General features: G+C 39.1%; 1 protein-coding gene across 8 annotated transcripts in view; it reads right to left on the bottom strand.

The window, feature by feature from the left end:
• FAM135A (family with sequence similarity 135 member A) overlaps nt 1-16,021 on the bottom strand; it is an 83,160-nt gene that overhangs the window by 40,752 nt on the left and 26,387 nt on the right. For all 8 annotated transcript variants that reach the window (XM_084826883.1, XM_084826882.1, XM_084826879.1 and 5 more), the window contains 6 exons: nt 11,968-12,047; nt 10,991-11,130; nt 7,850-7,920; nt 6,581-6,754; nt 3,415-3,541; nt 2,677-2,830 (listed from right to left, as the gene is read on the bottom strand). In XM_084826883.1, the coding sequence (XP_084683009.1) occupies nt 2,677-2,830; nt 3,415-3,541; nt 6,581-6,754; nt 7,850-7,920; nt 10,991-11,130; nt 11,968-12,047 (746 nt within the window). The remainder of the gene's footprint in view (nt 1-2,676; nt 2,831-3,414; nt 3,542-6,580; nt 6,755-7,849; nt 7,921-10,990; nt 11,131-11,967; nt 12,048-16,021) is intronic.

Here is a 16,021-nt window from a genome sequence, read left to right as displayed (position 1 = left end):
TTGAGTACCTGTGAAGCTATTTTAGTTTCTTAAAGCTACGGTTCCCAGGACATCCAACCTGTGTAACTGTGGCTTAAGGGCTCCCTCCAAACCAGGATTTGAAACCAGGATTCTGCATGAAGGAAGGGGTGAGGAGGAAGTGCACATAAATCTGGCTTCTTCCCAACCTGATATATCATGGCTATCAGACTGGGTTCATTACACCTGAGCCAAGCCAGTGTGCACAACTTGCACATGGGTTGTCAGTGGCTTTGTATTTCTGTCCATGTCTCTAAATACTATACGCTTAAAAGAATGGTGGATATAATCAAATCTTGTAATCTCCTTTGTCACTTCCAGCTTCCAAATATTCTTTATTTTGAATTCATTTTACAAGTATAGGTTAAATAAATCTGTTATGTTACTATATGTTTAATCAATTGATATAGCCTGGAAACATCTGTAAGTCCTTCAAGATGATGGAATCAGACTCTGATGTCTATAACATACTACATTACTTAGGGCGCCACCCTATTCAGATAGGTGGCCACCTCCGAACTTGGAGGCAACCGCCTATCCAAAGCAGGGCAGGAGAAGCATGGAGGGGATCGTTCCCTCCGTGCTTCTCCTGCCCTGCATTTTCAGCTAAACAACAGATTGCGGCTGTATAGCTGCCAGAGGGCTGAGCAGGGGAGGAGACTGCTGTACGACACACTGGATGTGTTGTACAGGCATTTCTGCCCTCCCTGCCCTGGAACGCCGCCCCGGAATGCCCCTTTTTGGCCGCTCTGCACTCCTCTTGCAAATGTGAAGGATGGGGCTGTTCCATGCTGCCTCTGAGGTAGCATGGAAGTGGGGAGAGGTCAGTTTTCTGGGAACTGACCTCGCAGTGTGGGCTCTGAGGTCAGTTCCCACACAACCAGATATCCTATGGCTGTCTAGCGGCCATAGGATTGCTCCCTCCAGAGGTTTTAGCTGGTTGATAAAGAATGACTACGGTTTTGATTTATTATTATTATTAAGGCCAAACGCATTTGAACTCAAACATATTGAATAATTCTATACTATAAAGCTACAATTATTTTGAAGTGTTGAACTAGGAACCAGGAACACTTGAGTTTCTCTTTTGCTGCACTGATCCACAACCTACATTTTCATATTCTCCAAGTTTAAAAAAGAGCCTGATGGTATGGCTGGGGATCTGGGGGCAGGGGACTAAAATCAAAGAAGAAAAGAAGTGTATGTGCAAACACAGTTCTGTCTTTTAGGTCAAACTGGTTTAGCTGTTAACTCTGGAGAGATGGCGATTTTGGCTTACCTCAAGTCCTTTGAAAACCACTCTCAAAACTATTTTCAAAATGATAGTTGCACAAGATGTTCTGCTAAGAAACTATAAAAATAGAATTGGCTTCAAATGTGTCTCATGTCTAGTAGCTTTATAGCCCAGTCCGTACACAACATTTGTTGGATTACTTGGATTTAAAACCAGGAAGGCAATGATATACACACCTTTTAGATTCATTTATGAACTTTATACTAAATCACAACCTCATCTCCCTTAATAAATATGTCATCCTAGTATTAGCAAATAAAAACCTGTCAGCTTTTTAGCATCTACAGAACAGCCAGCCTAAAAGTATTTTTGCCTTGTAGGTCTTAAACTTAAGATTCACCCTGTTGGTCTTAAAACAGATTGGTAGCACAATGTTTTATAAGTGAGCATTACTGTACTAATTACAGACATTATATACATATATAATTGTACCATTCAACAGATGTTTTAAGATATTATTCTAACATACAGGACAAATACTGCATTTTAGAGGCAGAATCCAACGAGGCGCTTATGCCCTTCCGCCCCACCAATTCCCTTTTGCAGGTGGTAGGTCCCACCAATCCCGTTACGCAAGTTGAACCTACTGCTTACACAAGGAAGTAAGCAGTGTAAGCAGAGCCAGTGTAGTGTAGTGGTGAGAGTGACGGACTGGGAGCCGGGAGATCCGGGTTCTAGTCCCCACTTGGCCATGGAAGCTCACTGGGTGACTTTGGGCCAGTCACAGACTCTCAGCCCAACCTACCTCACAGGGTTGTTGTTGTGAGGATACAACGGTGAGGAGGAGGATAATGTAAGCCGCCTTGAGTTCCTTGCAAGAGGGAGAAAGGCGGGGTATAAATGCAATAAATAAATAAATAAATAAATAAATAAATAAAAAGGAAGATTCAGTGCTTTTTAGAGGAAGTCCTGAAACAAGCAGAAATGCTCATTTCTGGAAGAAGGTAGGTCAGTGGAGCTCTCTTATGTGAGCTCTGCTGACTTGCCTTCTTCCAGAAACAAGCATTTCTGCTCGTTTTGGATTGCCCTGGAAGTGCTAAATCACCATTGCACAAGCGATGGGGGCTGTTTGCACAAGAGAATTGGTGGGGCATAAGAAAATAAGTGCCTCACTGGATTCAGCCTTGAATTTGGGAGGTTTTTTTGGTTTTTTTTAAGGGAAACAAAGAGGGCAAATCCTAAATTCTAGAAATACAAGAAAAAATAAAAACCAGTCTGCACAATTTATTAAATCTAAAGTATTTTATACTGTCTTATACTATTACTAGGTATATCTGCATGCATATTAAAACATGTTTTAGAAATACAGTAGCCTAAAGGTTCTGTCAACAGACAGAAGCAAAAAGAGTATTTATTGCACATACCTGCATCTAATTTCTGACAGGAAGGCAGCTCTTTTGATACAGTAGTGAAATAGCTGTGTAATCCTTTGAATGCAAGCAGCAAACTGGCACAAAGTGTATAGTGGAGACTGTAAGCGTGATTCAAGAAAGGCTCTGCTATTATAAAACTGCAGCCCTAAAAATGGATTTGTACAGTTATCAAAACAGCAATGGCAACAACAAAGCTGCATTTAGAGATTAATGGCAGAATCCAAAGCACGACAAATAGCATTCACTGTGCATATATGTCTTTCAGCTTCCCCCCACCCCCATGAAAAGTCCACATGAAGACTGGGAGCCCTCAAGAGCAGCAGTCATAAGGCACTGCTGCTGGGTTCCAAAAAAGATTGTTACCTTCCCATGCACATGCAGGGCATCCAGGCCAAAGCCTGCAGTCCTGTCCTATACCACTTTCTCAGTAGTAACCCTCACTGAACTTAGTCGGACTTACTTCTGAGTAAACCCATACAGAAAAGCTTTTAGCGGATTTAACAAAAGCAACAACATTGCAGAATGGTCTGTTATGCAGTATCACAGGAAAAGAAGCTAATACTTCTGGCAACTCATCTTTTAATATACCAGATTCTTGACAGAATGTATTATTTTGTGTAACTGAATTGCAACAGAAATGGTTTTCATGTTAAAAATACCACTGTAGAATATTTATTCTTTCCAGCTTATTAAAAAAAGATCAGAAAGACAAAATGATTACACTCTTACATCAGCTGACAATTGCTTGCTGTAATTGTTGCCAAAGACAACACTTTCAAGAGAAGGAATCATAGAGTCCCTGTTCTGTGGTGGTGCATTTCTGTTAAGCCAAGTACTCTTGACTGGACGAGGAAAGCTAAAACAAATGAGAACAAAATTAAAGAATGGAAATTAAATGGTGAATCAGAGACTCGTAGAAAAAATAAACAGCACATTAAATCTTAGCCCAGAATATTTACTTAGTGTCTGCTGCAACTGGGACTACAAGCCAGTATCCCTCCTAGATTATGATAAGCAATACAGAAACCTTGCTACTATGATTTAAATAGTTGTAGATGAATGTACTGGTTAACAATGGCTGGAATTCAAACAACCATGCAAATTGATTTGGGCAGCAAGGACTACTTTGGGCTAATGTTTCTCAAACAGCAGCCTCCCATGCTACACCATTTTTAGAACTAGGGTGTCTTTCAAAAGCACTTTGTGATATGGCACGGTGTGCAGGTCTACTTTTCAAAGTCAGTCAGTCTATAGCTTACATTCAAAAGGTGTATTGTATGAGTGGAAAGGCACTTCCAGCTATGACCCTACCAGGACAAAGACAACCTGGCTTCAGTGATCTATGCCTTGATAACCTTCCAGTTAGATTACTGCAATGTGTTATATGTGGGTTGCCCTTGAAGTCTGTGTAGAAACTGCAGTTAGTACTCTGACTAGAAGTAGGCGTTATGACCATATTACACCAGTAAGTTGTACAGAGAAACTGTGCAGGCTTTACCTGCACATATAGCCTGGGCAACATATCTGCATCTCCCCCCCGCCCTTTGTCAATTACACCCCCCCCTTGCATTGCCAGTCTAACCCAAGTGTAACCACACATTTGGCTGTCTCCATGGGACTCATTTTTGTAGGCACTCTAAGCTTATAATCCTTCTATTGCAAGACCATTCACATCAAGGAAAAATGACTTTGGATCAACATATTGGGTGTACGAGAAGTGCACTGTATATGCAAAGAATGATCAGGGAAGAATACTATTACCATTATTTGTTTCCTTTCCACCCTTCAAGTAAGTTGTGGACTTCTTAAGAGAGGAATCAAAACACACGAGGCCAACATAACAGAAGAACTGCATCAGATGAAAGGCCTTAGCCAAGGACAGCAGTGGCAATGGACAGTGAAGCACTAACACTATCCATGAGAGGCATCTCATCTTCTCCATTTGCCACTAACCATAGCCAGCAGCAAATCTACCTAGTTTCCAATTCTGGATAAGAGGATTCTGCCCTTTCCAGTAATCCATTGCTAGTGAATGAGCCGCCCTCTTTTCCTACTAACCTACTAAATAAGTGGCCGCATTGCAAAACGAAGTGCACAAATCATCTTCTAAATAGTCAGAAAAAATTATAGCTACTACTTGTATGAAGAGCAAACGTACATACATTTACTGTGATTTTCATTTTGCCTCTTTCACTGCTGTTTTTTTTTATTATAGCATGTTACAGTATGTAGATTTCACAAAAGAAATGCACAGAACAGGAAAAAGGGCTATAGATTTACCATAGAAGTTTAGGGTTAATTTTCTGTGTATAGTACAGAATCCCTGTGCATTGTAGGGTGTATACCCACTAGCTCATCTCCTTCCCAATCTCTGTTGTAATACTGTCTTTCCTATCTAAAGATACCGCACAGAGCATGAACAACCAATATCTATCCATTGCTATGTATACCTTGAAGAACAATGGCATATGAATCTTGGCAAGAATCAGCAGTTGCTACTACACAATTAAACACATACACAAATATTAGTAGCTCTATAATAATGGAATGATGCCCTTAACTGATCCCTGTTTTACTCTTTTGTAGCTTCCTGTTAATTTATAATATATAGCTTTATATATTATAAAGCTATATATTATAGCTTTATAATATATAAATAAAAAATCAAATAAATAATAAATCAAATAAATAATAAATCAAAGAATACTATAGATTAGAAGCCTGTTCTAAAGTTTGATGAAGACATTACACTGAAAGTGTCTACAGGGCAATGAAACTGCCCATTACAGGGCAATTAAACTGTATTTGCTTTTGTCCTCCAACTTCGTTCCAAATGTAATGAGCACAGATTGGAAGATATGTGATGCATTGCGTTTCTCACTTAAAACATAAATGCCAGGAAACTATACAGGCAGTCATAAACACAAACGATTTTTCTGTCCAAATAAAAGAGGAAGAAGAAGAAATACTTGAGACCGTACACCAACCCTTACTTTATTGGGTTTCATCCAGAGTTCCAAGTGCTCACACAGAAGGTCTAGCAGGAAAGCAGCAACTTTAATTTTGGGAATGTTCAGCATGTACAACAGAGAAATCCTTAGATACACACAGAACATTTGGATGCCCTTGTTCAGATGAAGCACTTACATAATTTTGACATTTCCAACAGAAATATAAAGGGCTGGATCCAGAGTTATGTATGCATAATGGGGATGGAGGAAGCAGACTTCCTCACCCCCATGGCAACCCCCCATCCCCCCAAAATGATATATAGATAGTCAGGGGACCCTACTGAATGGGTTGGGATGTGGCATGGGGTATCTGAACGACATATAAATGACACAAATTGCCAAGTGAAATTTTAAGTCATTTCCCCAGTTTTCAGCTTAAACATTAAAAGGAAGAAAAACACACAGAAAATTTTATATAACATCTATGATTACATCACCCTGTTCGTTTCTACAGTACTTTATTTGCATTAAAATAGGTAATGTTACCATTAATGTTACCATTAACCAGCCAGTCTGATTCTTATCAAAATAAATATGAACTTTATCACTTCACCACTACTGACTTAAAACAGGGGCAGAGGTTTTTCTAATACGTATGGTTGTGGGGTTTATTCCTCAGTAATTTCAGTGCTTAACCATTCTTTTTTAAAATTCCAAGAAAAGAAAACTGAAATGGATGTTTACCCAAGATTCATTGGATGTTTACAGTCTGCGAAGTATTTTGCAGAGTGTACCTATTAATATACAAGCCAAATAAACACCATTCCAACTAGGTAACTTTTACTTTAATTATAAAACTAATACGCAATTAGTAATGAATTACATCTTATTGAACTATTAATTTTGGAAAAAATGTAAAAAAAAGCAACATTTATATTAATTACCTTATCAGTGGCTGGTGAAGAGCTACTAAAGAAGCATGGACTACAACAGAGATGACAGAGAGGTGAAAGTAATCAAACATAACGTTGACATAGTGATGAAGGCCTCGGTGTAAGGTAAAGTGCAATTTTAGTGTTCGGCTGCTAATTAGCTGCAATGTGCTAAGGTCCTCTGGCCTAAAAAAAACAAGAGTATAATCACAACCACCATTTTGAAAGTAATCCAATACTAAATTTTAAGAATGTAAATCAATGCCTCAAATCTTCTGTGCTGTGCAATTATTTGTTTCTGAAAAATACATTCATCCAGATCTAATTATTTGTTTGACATGCAGGACTTCCAATGAACTACTAGAATTCTGTCCAGTAACTGGAAAACCCCATATATAGGAAGTATTAGGGATAATTTTGCATATAATTATCTGTGTAACCCTCAGGGCAAACAATATAATTTACATATACATGGACCTATGCAGAATTTGAGTTATGTATATACATGCGTGATTGAAAAATATATAAAATAGCAGCAAATATAAAACAAAACAAAACCTTCAAGTCCAGGCATTTGTCTCTGGAAAATCTGTAATAAAACTAGTTTTTATATACACCGTAAATTTCAACAATGTTTACAATGTACTACATATATTATGTCATCCAGGAGTTGTTTTGCACACTGGAAATTGGGTACATAAATGGATTTAAAAAATACACATCCACAGTTTTTCCAATTACTTTAACATTAGGAGCAGCTGTACATGAGAATGAAGTTCAGTGGCTGGGTTCAGACAACACGATAACGCACACTAAAGGGTTGAGTATGGATTAAGTGTGGGCTGTTGCTGAACTGTGGGCTGTTGCTGAACCGTGAGTTACCATGTTGTCTGAATCCAGCCATGATAGCAAACCATGGTTTGTTAAACATCAACAACCTACAGTTCACAACCCAACAACAAACCATGGGTTCTCTTCATGGGTTGTTCATGGTTAACAAACCATGGTTTGTTAGCGCAGCTGGGTTCAGACAATACAATAACCCACGTTTCAACAACAACCCATGGTTCAACGACAACCCACACTCAACCCTTGCGTGTGGGTTATCATGTCGTCTGAACCCAGTCAGCAGGTGGAATGTTCCACCACCACCACTGAAATAAAAAAGGAATTCCTTGCATATACTGGTCCACACAGGACTTTGAACAAAAGACATTCCAATTAAAGTAGCTATAGCAGAACTATGTTTTATTATTAAATACAGGTTAGTTTTGAACTTACGAATAATCTGTATCTGTGAAGTGTAGATCTAAAGAGAGCAGGAAATTCATTTCGTTAAGAGACTCTTCAATCTAGGAAGGAGGTTTTGTGGGGGGAAAAAGACAAATACTAACTATAGTTTTACCGTGTAATCCTATCCCTGACTTATTTACGTACTTAAAATATTTATATACCATCCTTCATTCTCTCAAATTCCAGAGATGATCACAATAAACTGAAATACAATAGGATATGCTACAATAAAACAGCAGATGGAACTGTAAACAGCAATACTCCTAGAAGTCACTAGCAGAAATTTAAATGCCTGGGTGAACAGAAAGGACTCCTGTATTTTATCTGGGATATCAACCATACAAAATGGGCCTATGGGCCTATTTATGGTTACATATTCTATTTTAATGTTATGCTCCCATGCCTGCTGGGTGAGGATTATTCCTAAGCATCCTTGCATTGGTAGAGGCTAAAGATGCATTGGCTTGGGAATCCATGGTTCCATCTTTTCACTGGCAGTGGATACCTGCTGTGGATCACAAATGCAAAGGGGGAACTGGGTGGATTGAGAGACATGATGGGAGACAAGCAGAAGCTAACCAGAATCCTTGGGTCACTCAGGGATGAGTCCGGTTTCCAATAATGACATAACATTACAACTACTAAAGAGGTGATGTAAGGTAATACACTTCCACTGAAATCACTGAGAGCCCTAAGGCTCGGATGACTTTCTCCCTCTTTGCTCCCCAGACAATGAACAGGACTCCCACTAATTCTGCAACCAATCACAAGACATACCCAGGAGTATATAATCCTTAGCCAGGGAACATAGATCCCAGACATTTAAGATGCATGGCATGGGGAAACATCATTCTCACCCCATGCCTACAGAAGTAGGAGCATACAAGCAGGAATTCTGGCAATGAAGCACTGTGCACAAACATTCAACAGCCAAAGAAAACAAAAAGAAATGAAGGGCAGATGAACAATGGTTGTCTCGGGACCAAGACAAAAACAACTTCTACCAAGATTTCCAGTTCCACTGCTACAACTGCAGCTGCACAGATAAGGCATCCTAGTCAGGTACTCAAAGCAGGGGACCCAAAAAGCAACAGGGGAATCATGCTCAGAAGGAGCACACCTGCACTTCCTTCATCCTGCCCCCTTAAGCCTCTCAGGAAAAAGAGAAGGGTGTGCAGAGCTCTTAAACACCCATGACCAGTGTCTCTCTTCCGTTCCTTACTATTAGGACCAACAGTGTTTAGGCTAAACAGCCTTCCCTTACTCAGCAGGTGGTAGCAATGACCTACACACGGGACACAGGATTAACTATGCACCTAAAGAGGGGACCATCCTGGCCACACACTTCCAAATGCATTGGAGAACACAGGCCCCCGTCGCTCGAAGGGTGGATAAAAACCAATCATTTTTTTAAAAGCAGAATTTAAAAAATCATAAATAAAATACATTTCTCTCAGTTAAAAATAGTATCTACAATTAAATCTCATTTAAGAACTCCATGGGCTGTCACGGATGAGCAGAAGAGAGAGACAGATGCCTGCTGTATGGCCTGTTTGCAGGTTGTTGAGCGTGATGTGCAAACCTGGAGCACTGGGCTGTTTAGGGGCTAAACAACCCACTACTTAACCCATGGTGTGTTGTAGGGTTGATCACTGGGTTGTTTAGCCCCTAAACAACCCAGCACTCCAGGTTCACACGTCACACTCAGCAACATATGAAGAGAGCAATCGTACATTCTTGATTAAAATCAGAAGTAGCTGGGGCGCTGCAGGCAGCACACCCACTCTTTCCTGCTCGTGCACTGCACCCGTGAGAGTTTAAAGCATGGGCTCTCGTTATGTGCAAATTGCCCCCTAGCAATCAAACACAGACATTCATTTCAGCTTTTCATCTCATGAAAGTGCCTCTGTCCAGCCAAACTGTCATCTCTTGCTTCTTGAAAGTCCTGGGCTTTCAGTTTCTCTGACAAAAGTCACATGTGTACAGACATAGGCTAGATAGGACTGTTGTTCTGTGCTTATGTGGTGGTGGAGCCAATCAAGGCAGAGGAGTTAGTTAAGAAAGAATAACAATATATCAGGATGGATAAAAACTGATGCTTTAAAAAATACCCCAAATCAGATTTTTAAACACTGGATTTTTTTCTGCCCAGTCCAGTAACTATCAAACCTTGCTTTGCCCTATCATTCACAGACATTTTATTTTTGAGAGGGCAAGGCTTGTCCAAGACAGGGTGAATCAGAAAGGAGCAACACTGGAAAGAAAAAAGGCAAGACAAAATTTGTCCAGTCTGCATCTTCCTGTATTCCCATACTAAGGCTGTAATCCTATACTCATTTGCCTGGGAGCAAGCCCCAATGAACTCAATGGAACTTATTTCTGAAGAGACATGTATATAATTGTGTCGTTAATCTCAAACTCATAGGTGGTGGTCATAAGAAAGACCCTATATAGGAATATTTTCAAGCCATTAGGTTAAAAAAAGGAAAACATGAAAACTATATGCGAGACAAAGAGATGCAGATACTCATATAAGAATGAAACAGTGTAAATAATACCCTAGTTAGTTGTTAGCGGTCAGATTTCCACCCTTACTCAGGAAATATATGAAAGAGTTTAAATGGAAAGCTTGATTTAAATCAGTGATTTAAAATCAATCCTTTTTCACTCTGATTTAAAACAATCCACCTTGGTTGCTCAGTGAACACCAGACTCGCTGATCTACCTACTACTATCATTGCAATATTTGATGGGTGAGGGGCAGTTTCTCAGGAGCATGCTTCTGCCTTGTTTATGGGAAGGGTGTGCATGTAGGATGATATCACTGTGTCATTCCTGTTGTTGCTGCATGTTGACTAGCTGCCTTCCTTCCAAGAGTAATTCGGAAGTAGTACTGGTGTGCAGCTTCCAGAGATGTAGCAACACTGACAGTCACTCCTGCAGCATTAAGCTTTTGTTTCTACATTGATTGTGCACTGTTGCCTCTGCTGCTGGTGGAGCACAGGACTGTGACTATGTTATCCCTGCACTATCCACGGTATAGTGGCCACTTGCACAGCAGAATTACAGGATTACTTGGTAGGTCTTTAAGGTATTTTAACTGTTAAGTATACGCAAATGGAATATTACCTTCCTTTCATCCAACAGCATTTTAATTTTGAAGATCATGACATCATTCACAGACACCTCCTCATTTTTGTAGAGAATCTGAAAAGTCTTACTGCAGATTACATTGTCATGGACTGATGCTGGAAAGGCAAGATCAGCACCTGAAGACATGAATATGGGTAAGAGACAATCAATGTTCAGAATGTCCAGATTCTGTCTCTACTTACAAAAATGGCAACTGAGTCCTTTATATTTTATGACTGCCTTTAACAAATGGATATTTGTAATAAATAGTATTGCAAGTAGAATACCCATTCAGAAAGTTCAGAACCTGTTGTTGAGCAAGTAAAGAACAACATCCTTGGCTCATTTCGTAAGTAATACTAACATTTGCAAACCAAATCCAACACCAAATGTACATTTCCCAGGCAATCATAAAACTGGTGATAACAATAACCAGTAAGCTGTAAGGTTAATAAAAACGAAAATGCATCAGAACCAGAGCAGAGCTTAAAAACACTCCTGCAATTCAGTTGTTTTTTGCTTTTTCAACAACGTCCACTAAACTTTCAATAACCCCTTAAACACTTGCAATACTAATAATTCTGATTTGAGTATTAATGCTCTAAAGTAAAATTTCTCTAATGATCTGTCAAGATCACAGCCAGCTACGGACAACGTAGTTCCCTGTTACAAGGTTGCACAAACTTGCAACAGGCAACTACAGAAAAGATGTACATATATGGTCTTCACGTTTACAGAAGTATTCACATGATCCAAACTGGTAGCTATCACTTGTTAAATTTTATTTTTTTTTAGCATTTTTTCAAAATAGTCAAAAATGCGTTTATACTGTGGGTTTCCCACCTATATTGAGATCAATCAATCCATTAAAAGGCAGATAATGAAGTGGCAAATGTTTAATCAGTTGACAACTCTACTATAATTATTAAATGGAAATTAAATAAGAAATAGTAATGAAAAGTATTCACACTTACTGGTTGCACGTAATAAGCTTGCTTCAATTTTGTGTGGAATTCTTGGAGGCATTTTCATAGAGACACGAATCTGGTAAAAGCTACAGTAGACAAAATTATTCTCAAAGAATGCTTACCAAACCCTTATATTTATTTTAAACATTTTTACACCATCTTTACACTAAATATGGCCTTCAAGTCAGCTTACAAAATCCACATTATAAAAACAACTATAAAAGTCAACAAATTATATTTCAGTTAAAAGCAATTAAAGTAATTCAATACCAATTAATTATAGGAAATCAAGTAAGCAAAACCCAGAGCCTAAGATGTAAACTAGTAAAACATATTACATGTATCATAACACCTGTCACCTGTCTCTTACAGTGCATCATAAGCATGTCTACTCAGAAATAAGTCCCACTGAGTTCAATGGGGGTTACTTCTAGTTAAATGGGTACAGGATTGTAGTCTTAATCACAATAGGGTTCTACTGCAGTGCAGCTTTCTGTTCCATTGGGATGTGCTTCTGATCCTATTCAGAGGGGGGAGAAGGATGGATCAATCCAATTTCTGATCAATACGCTGTGTATTCTGCCCACCAATATGATACACTTCATTACTGTGGGGTTGTATTCAATGTCTTTGCTCCATGAATGGAGAAACTTCTGTTCAGGGAAGGAGAGTTGTATTCCTGGAAGGATTCCTTCTGTGATCACAACTCTACTTCCGTAAACAAAAGTATTGGATACAACCAATTAATTTATTTACACTCCCATGGAGTGGTTTGGCTTCCATTAACTTCTATGAGAGAAAACAAGGAGCAGCAATTGGTGACGTTATTGAGCTGGGGACAAATAATGCCCATTGTCACTTTTTGTCCATATTTCCAATACTTTGCTGCTGTAGTTTTCCCCAGAGAAGTTAATGGAAGTAATTCACTTCTATGGTCCTGCTACAGAATTTTAATTAAAACCTTTGTTACTGTGATGCAATAAATCAAAACATTTGACTAATAATGTTACTCGTCAAACCTCCAACCTATTTTGCATACTCTATTGTCTCATTAGTATGGAGCCAACCAAATGCTTCTCTCTTCTTACAAATTAGTTAAGTGGGTTTAAAAGCAAGCATCTAAAGTTATGTTTGGGATGAGGGGGAGCAGGGTGGAATTCCACATTTATTTTTCAGTATTCCTTTTACTACTAATCCTTAGCTCTGGAAAACCTTAGAGCTCATGTGATCATCTTAATCCATATATCACTACCTAAAGTCCTAAACAATACAAAGGCAGGTGGCTTTCTAATAACTCAATGGTTTCTACTTTATGGCATAATACAGTTTTTAATAGATAAACAGTTTCTGCTAATCCTAATATGATAATCTCACAAGGGTCAACTCAGGACAAGTATACCAACAAGTTAAAATTCCATTCATGACCCTGAAGTAACAGCCAATTACATCAAGGGATAAAAGTATATTAATACTATGCATGGAAACTACATTTGAACATTTTGTAAGAAGCTTTATAAGTAGGTATACATGTTTGGAAGCAATATAATTTTAATTTAATAATTGTTAATTTAATCAATTAATGCTTTACTCCCAGAATAAGGTATGACCTTTGATTTAATCTTAGTACTTAAAGGCACACAGGCCACACTGAATGCACACATTCCAACACTAGTTGGAGGTGGTGATTTTTCAGTTCAAAATATACTGCCTTGAGACGTAACCTTTGACTTTATTTTACTCATTCTAGATGCCTCCAGCAGAACTTAACAAGATTTTTCAGTACTGTATCAGCATTCTATGGCCCATGAAAGAAAATGAGGATTACAAATGCCAGGCATAGCATGACAGTGCTCCATAAATGAAAATGTCAGTAAAGTTCATGACAGATCAAGAGTTCTGCCAAATCAAAATGAACAGAATTAACTTTTAAAATGAAGTCAGAAAAGCACAATCATACCCAAGTAACATAGCAAAGGCTTAATTCAGAGGTAACTATTTTGGTCTAATAAATCATCTTTTATCCATGTTGCATGCTGTAATGCAATTTCTGGAGATTCTTAAGCCGCAATTTCCTGTTACATCTGAACTAGGAAACTGTGGTTTAATCACAAACTACAAAATAGGATATGAAACTGAGGCCACTGAAAATAAGGCCAATTTACCCTATTTCCATTATACAGAACAATTAAAACACAAAACTTTATTGTACACTTTTGAACTGAAGAAACATATTTTTAGCCAGAAAACTCACTTTGATCAAGAAATTCACTCGGTCAGGGCAATAAGCTACAAGCAACAGGTATAAGGTTAACATGGAAAATGGATCTCAATGTTTAGCTGTAATTGCAGCTTTTTACCAATTCTAAAATTCATTCCTATTTTATTTTATTAAAACGTATAGGGTAGAAGTATATATTTGCTTAAAGCCTTAATACAAACCTAGGAATTAATAGCCCATATGAAAATGACTGAGTAGCCACTGATGCTTGCAGGAATAACCAGAGGGAACTCCTCAGCTGTCTGAGGCAAAAAGGAAACTAGCAACTGTGGTCACTGGTTGGCAACTACCATTAACAGTAGTATTTTAATGCGCTGCTCCTCGATTATTAGTGGTACAACTTTCAATGCTTTGAAACCACTGAGACATTTCAACAAACATTTTAAAGACGTGCTCGGAGGCATAAAAACCTTGAAGGGTAATTAATATAGGGGGGGGGGGATTTATGAATTTTAAAATGTCTTCCACTTATCCAAACAGATTTAACACAGACAATTCAGATATCGTTTATGCAAAGAAAGCCAGAACTCTGACTATAGGGTGGTATAGAAATGTAATAAATAAATATATAACCCCAAAGGTATGTTTTCTATAGGGGAAAAAACAGATCAGATTTGGGAGAAAACAAGACATTGATGACACAAGATAGCTGTACCATAAGCAATGGAAACCAAAATTTCACACAAATGGATTGTGGCCACCTTCAGTATCAACATTCTGTCATCTCAGAATAATTGAATATGGATATTATGGATACCCCCAAAAAACAATTATGAATGACTAATTTTGACATTTTTAAAAAATCAGAAGCTATAAGGTAAAGTTCCATACAGCTGAAAGAATAAAAAGTTGTCATTAAGGCTGCAAACCTATACACACTTATCTGAATTCAGTGGGCCTTACTTCTGAGTAGACATATACAGGATTGAGCTGTAGAGCTGAATTCATATACACACCTACTTGGTAGGAAGCCATACGTTATTCAATGACACTTCTTCCTGAGAAAACATGCGTAAGATTGTGCTGCAACACTCTTATGACTCAACTTAAGTCACACTCTGATCAGACAAGGGGGTGATGCCAAAGGGGGTTGCCCCTTTGGGGGAGACACTTTGGGGGAACACAAGAGTGAGGGCCTGTCCCCCTGCTTGTAAGGAGAGAAGGGCACTGTTTGCCTTAGTGTGGCCTGCAGGGCTGCCTGCACTAGACATGTGTTTTTTAAAGAAAGAGGGAAGTGTTGGGAGCCAGGGAACGGCCTTTAAGGTTACAGGGCAAAGGGAGATATGGAGGGGGGAGACCGTCACACTCTAAGGCAGTGTGTGTAACAATAGGGTGTTGACTGTCCCTAAATTATCCCCCAACTCAAATAACCTGGATGGCCCTGGCAACAGACCCCCCAGGGTTGAAAATGCTGCTGTTGAATGCCAGCTCAGTGAATGGTAAAACAACTGCTATCCAGGACTTGATCCTGGATGAGCACACTGACCTGGCCTGTATTACAAAGACCTGGTTGGATGAAGCTGGGGTGTGTGTGTGTTAATCTCTCTCAGCTCTGCCCCCCAGGTTTCTCTGTCCAGCAGCAGGCAAGACCTGGGGGGCGGGGAGGTGGAGTGGCAATGGTCTGTCATGATTCGATTCCCCTGACCAGGTGCCCAGTCCCACAGTCTGCTGAGTTCGAGTGTGTGTATTTGAAGGTGGGTGCCCGGGACAGAATAGGGATTCTCTGGGTGTACCATCCACCCCGTGGCTCAACAGTCTCCCTTCCTGAGCTAGCTGGGGTAG

The sequence above is a fragment of the Heloderma suspectum genome, chromosome 1, assembly GCF_057233095.1.
Source record: "Heloderma suspectum isolate Gila_16-S chromosome 1, 16-S_ref, whole genome shotgun sequence".
Classification (NCBI taxonomy): domain Eukaryota; kingdom Metazoa; phylum Chordata; class Lepidosauria; order Squamata; family Helodermatidae; genus Heloderma; species Heloderma suspectum.
This window is presented reverse-complemented; position numbering and strand designations above follow the sequence as displayed.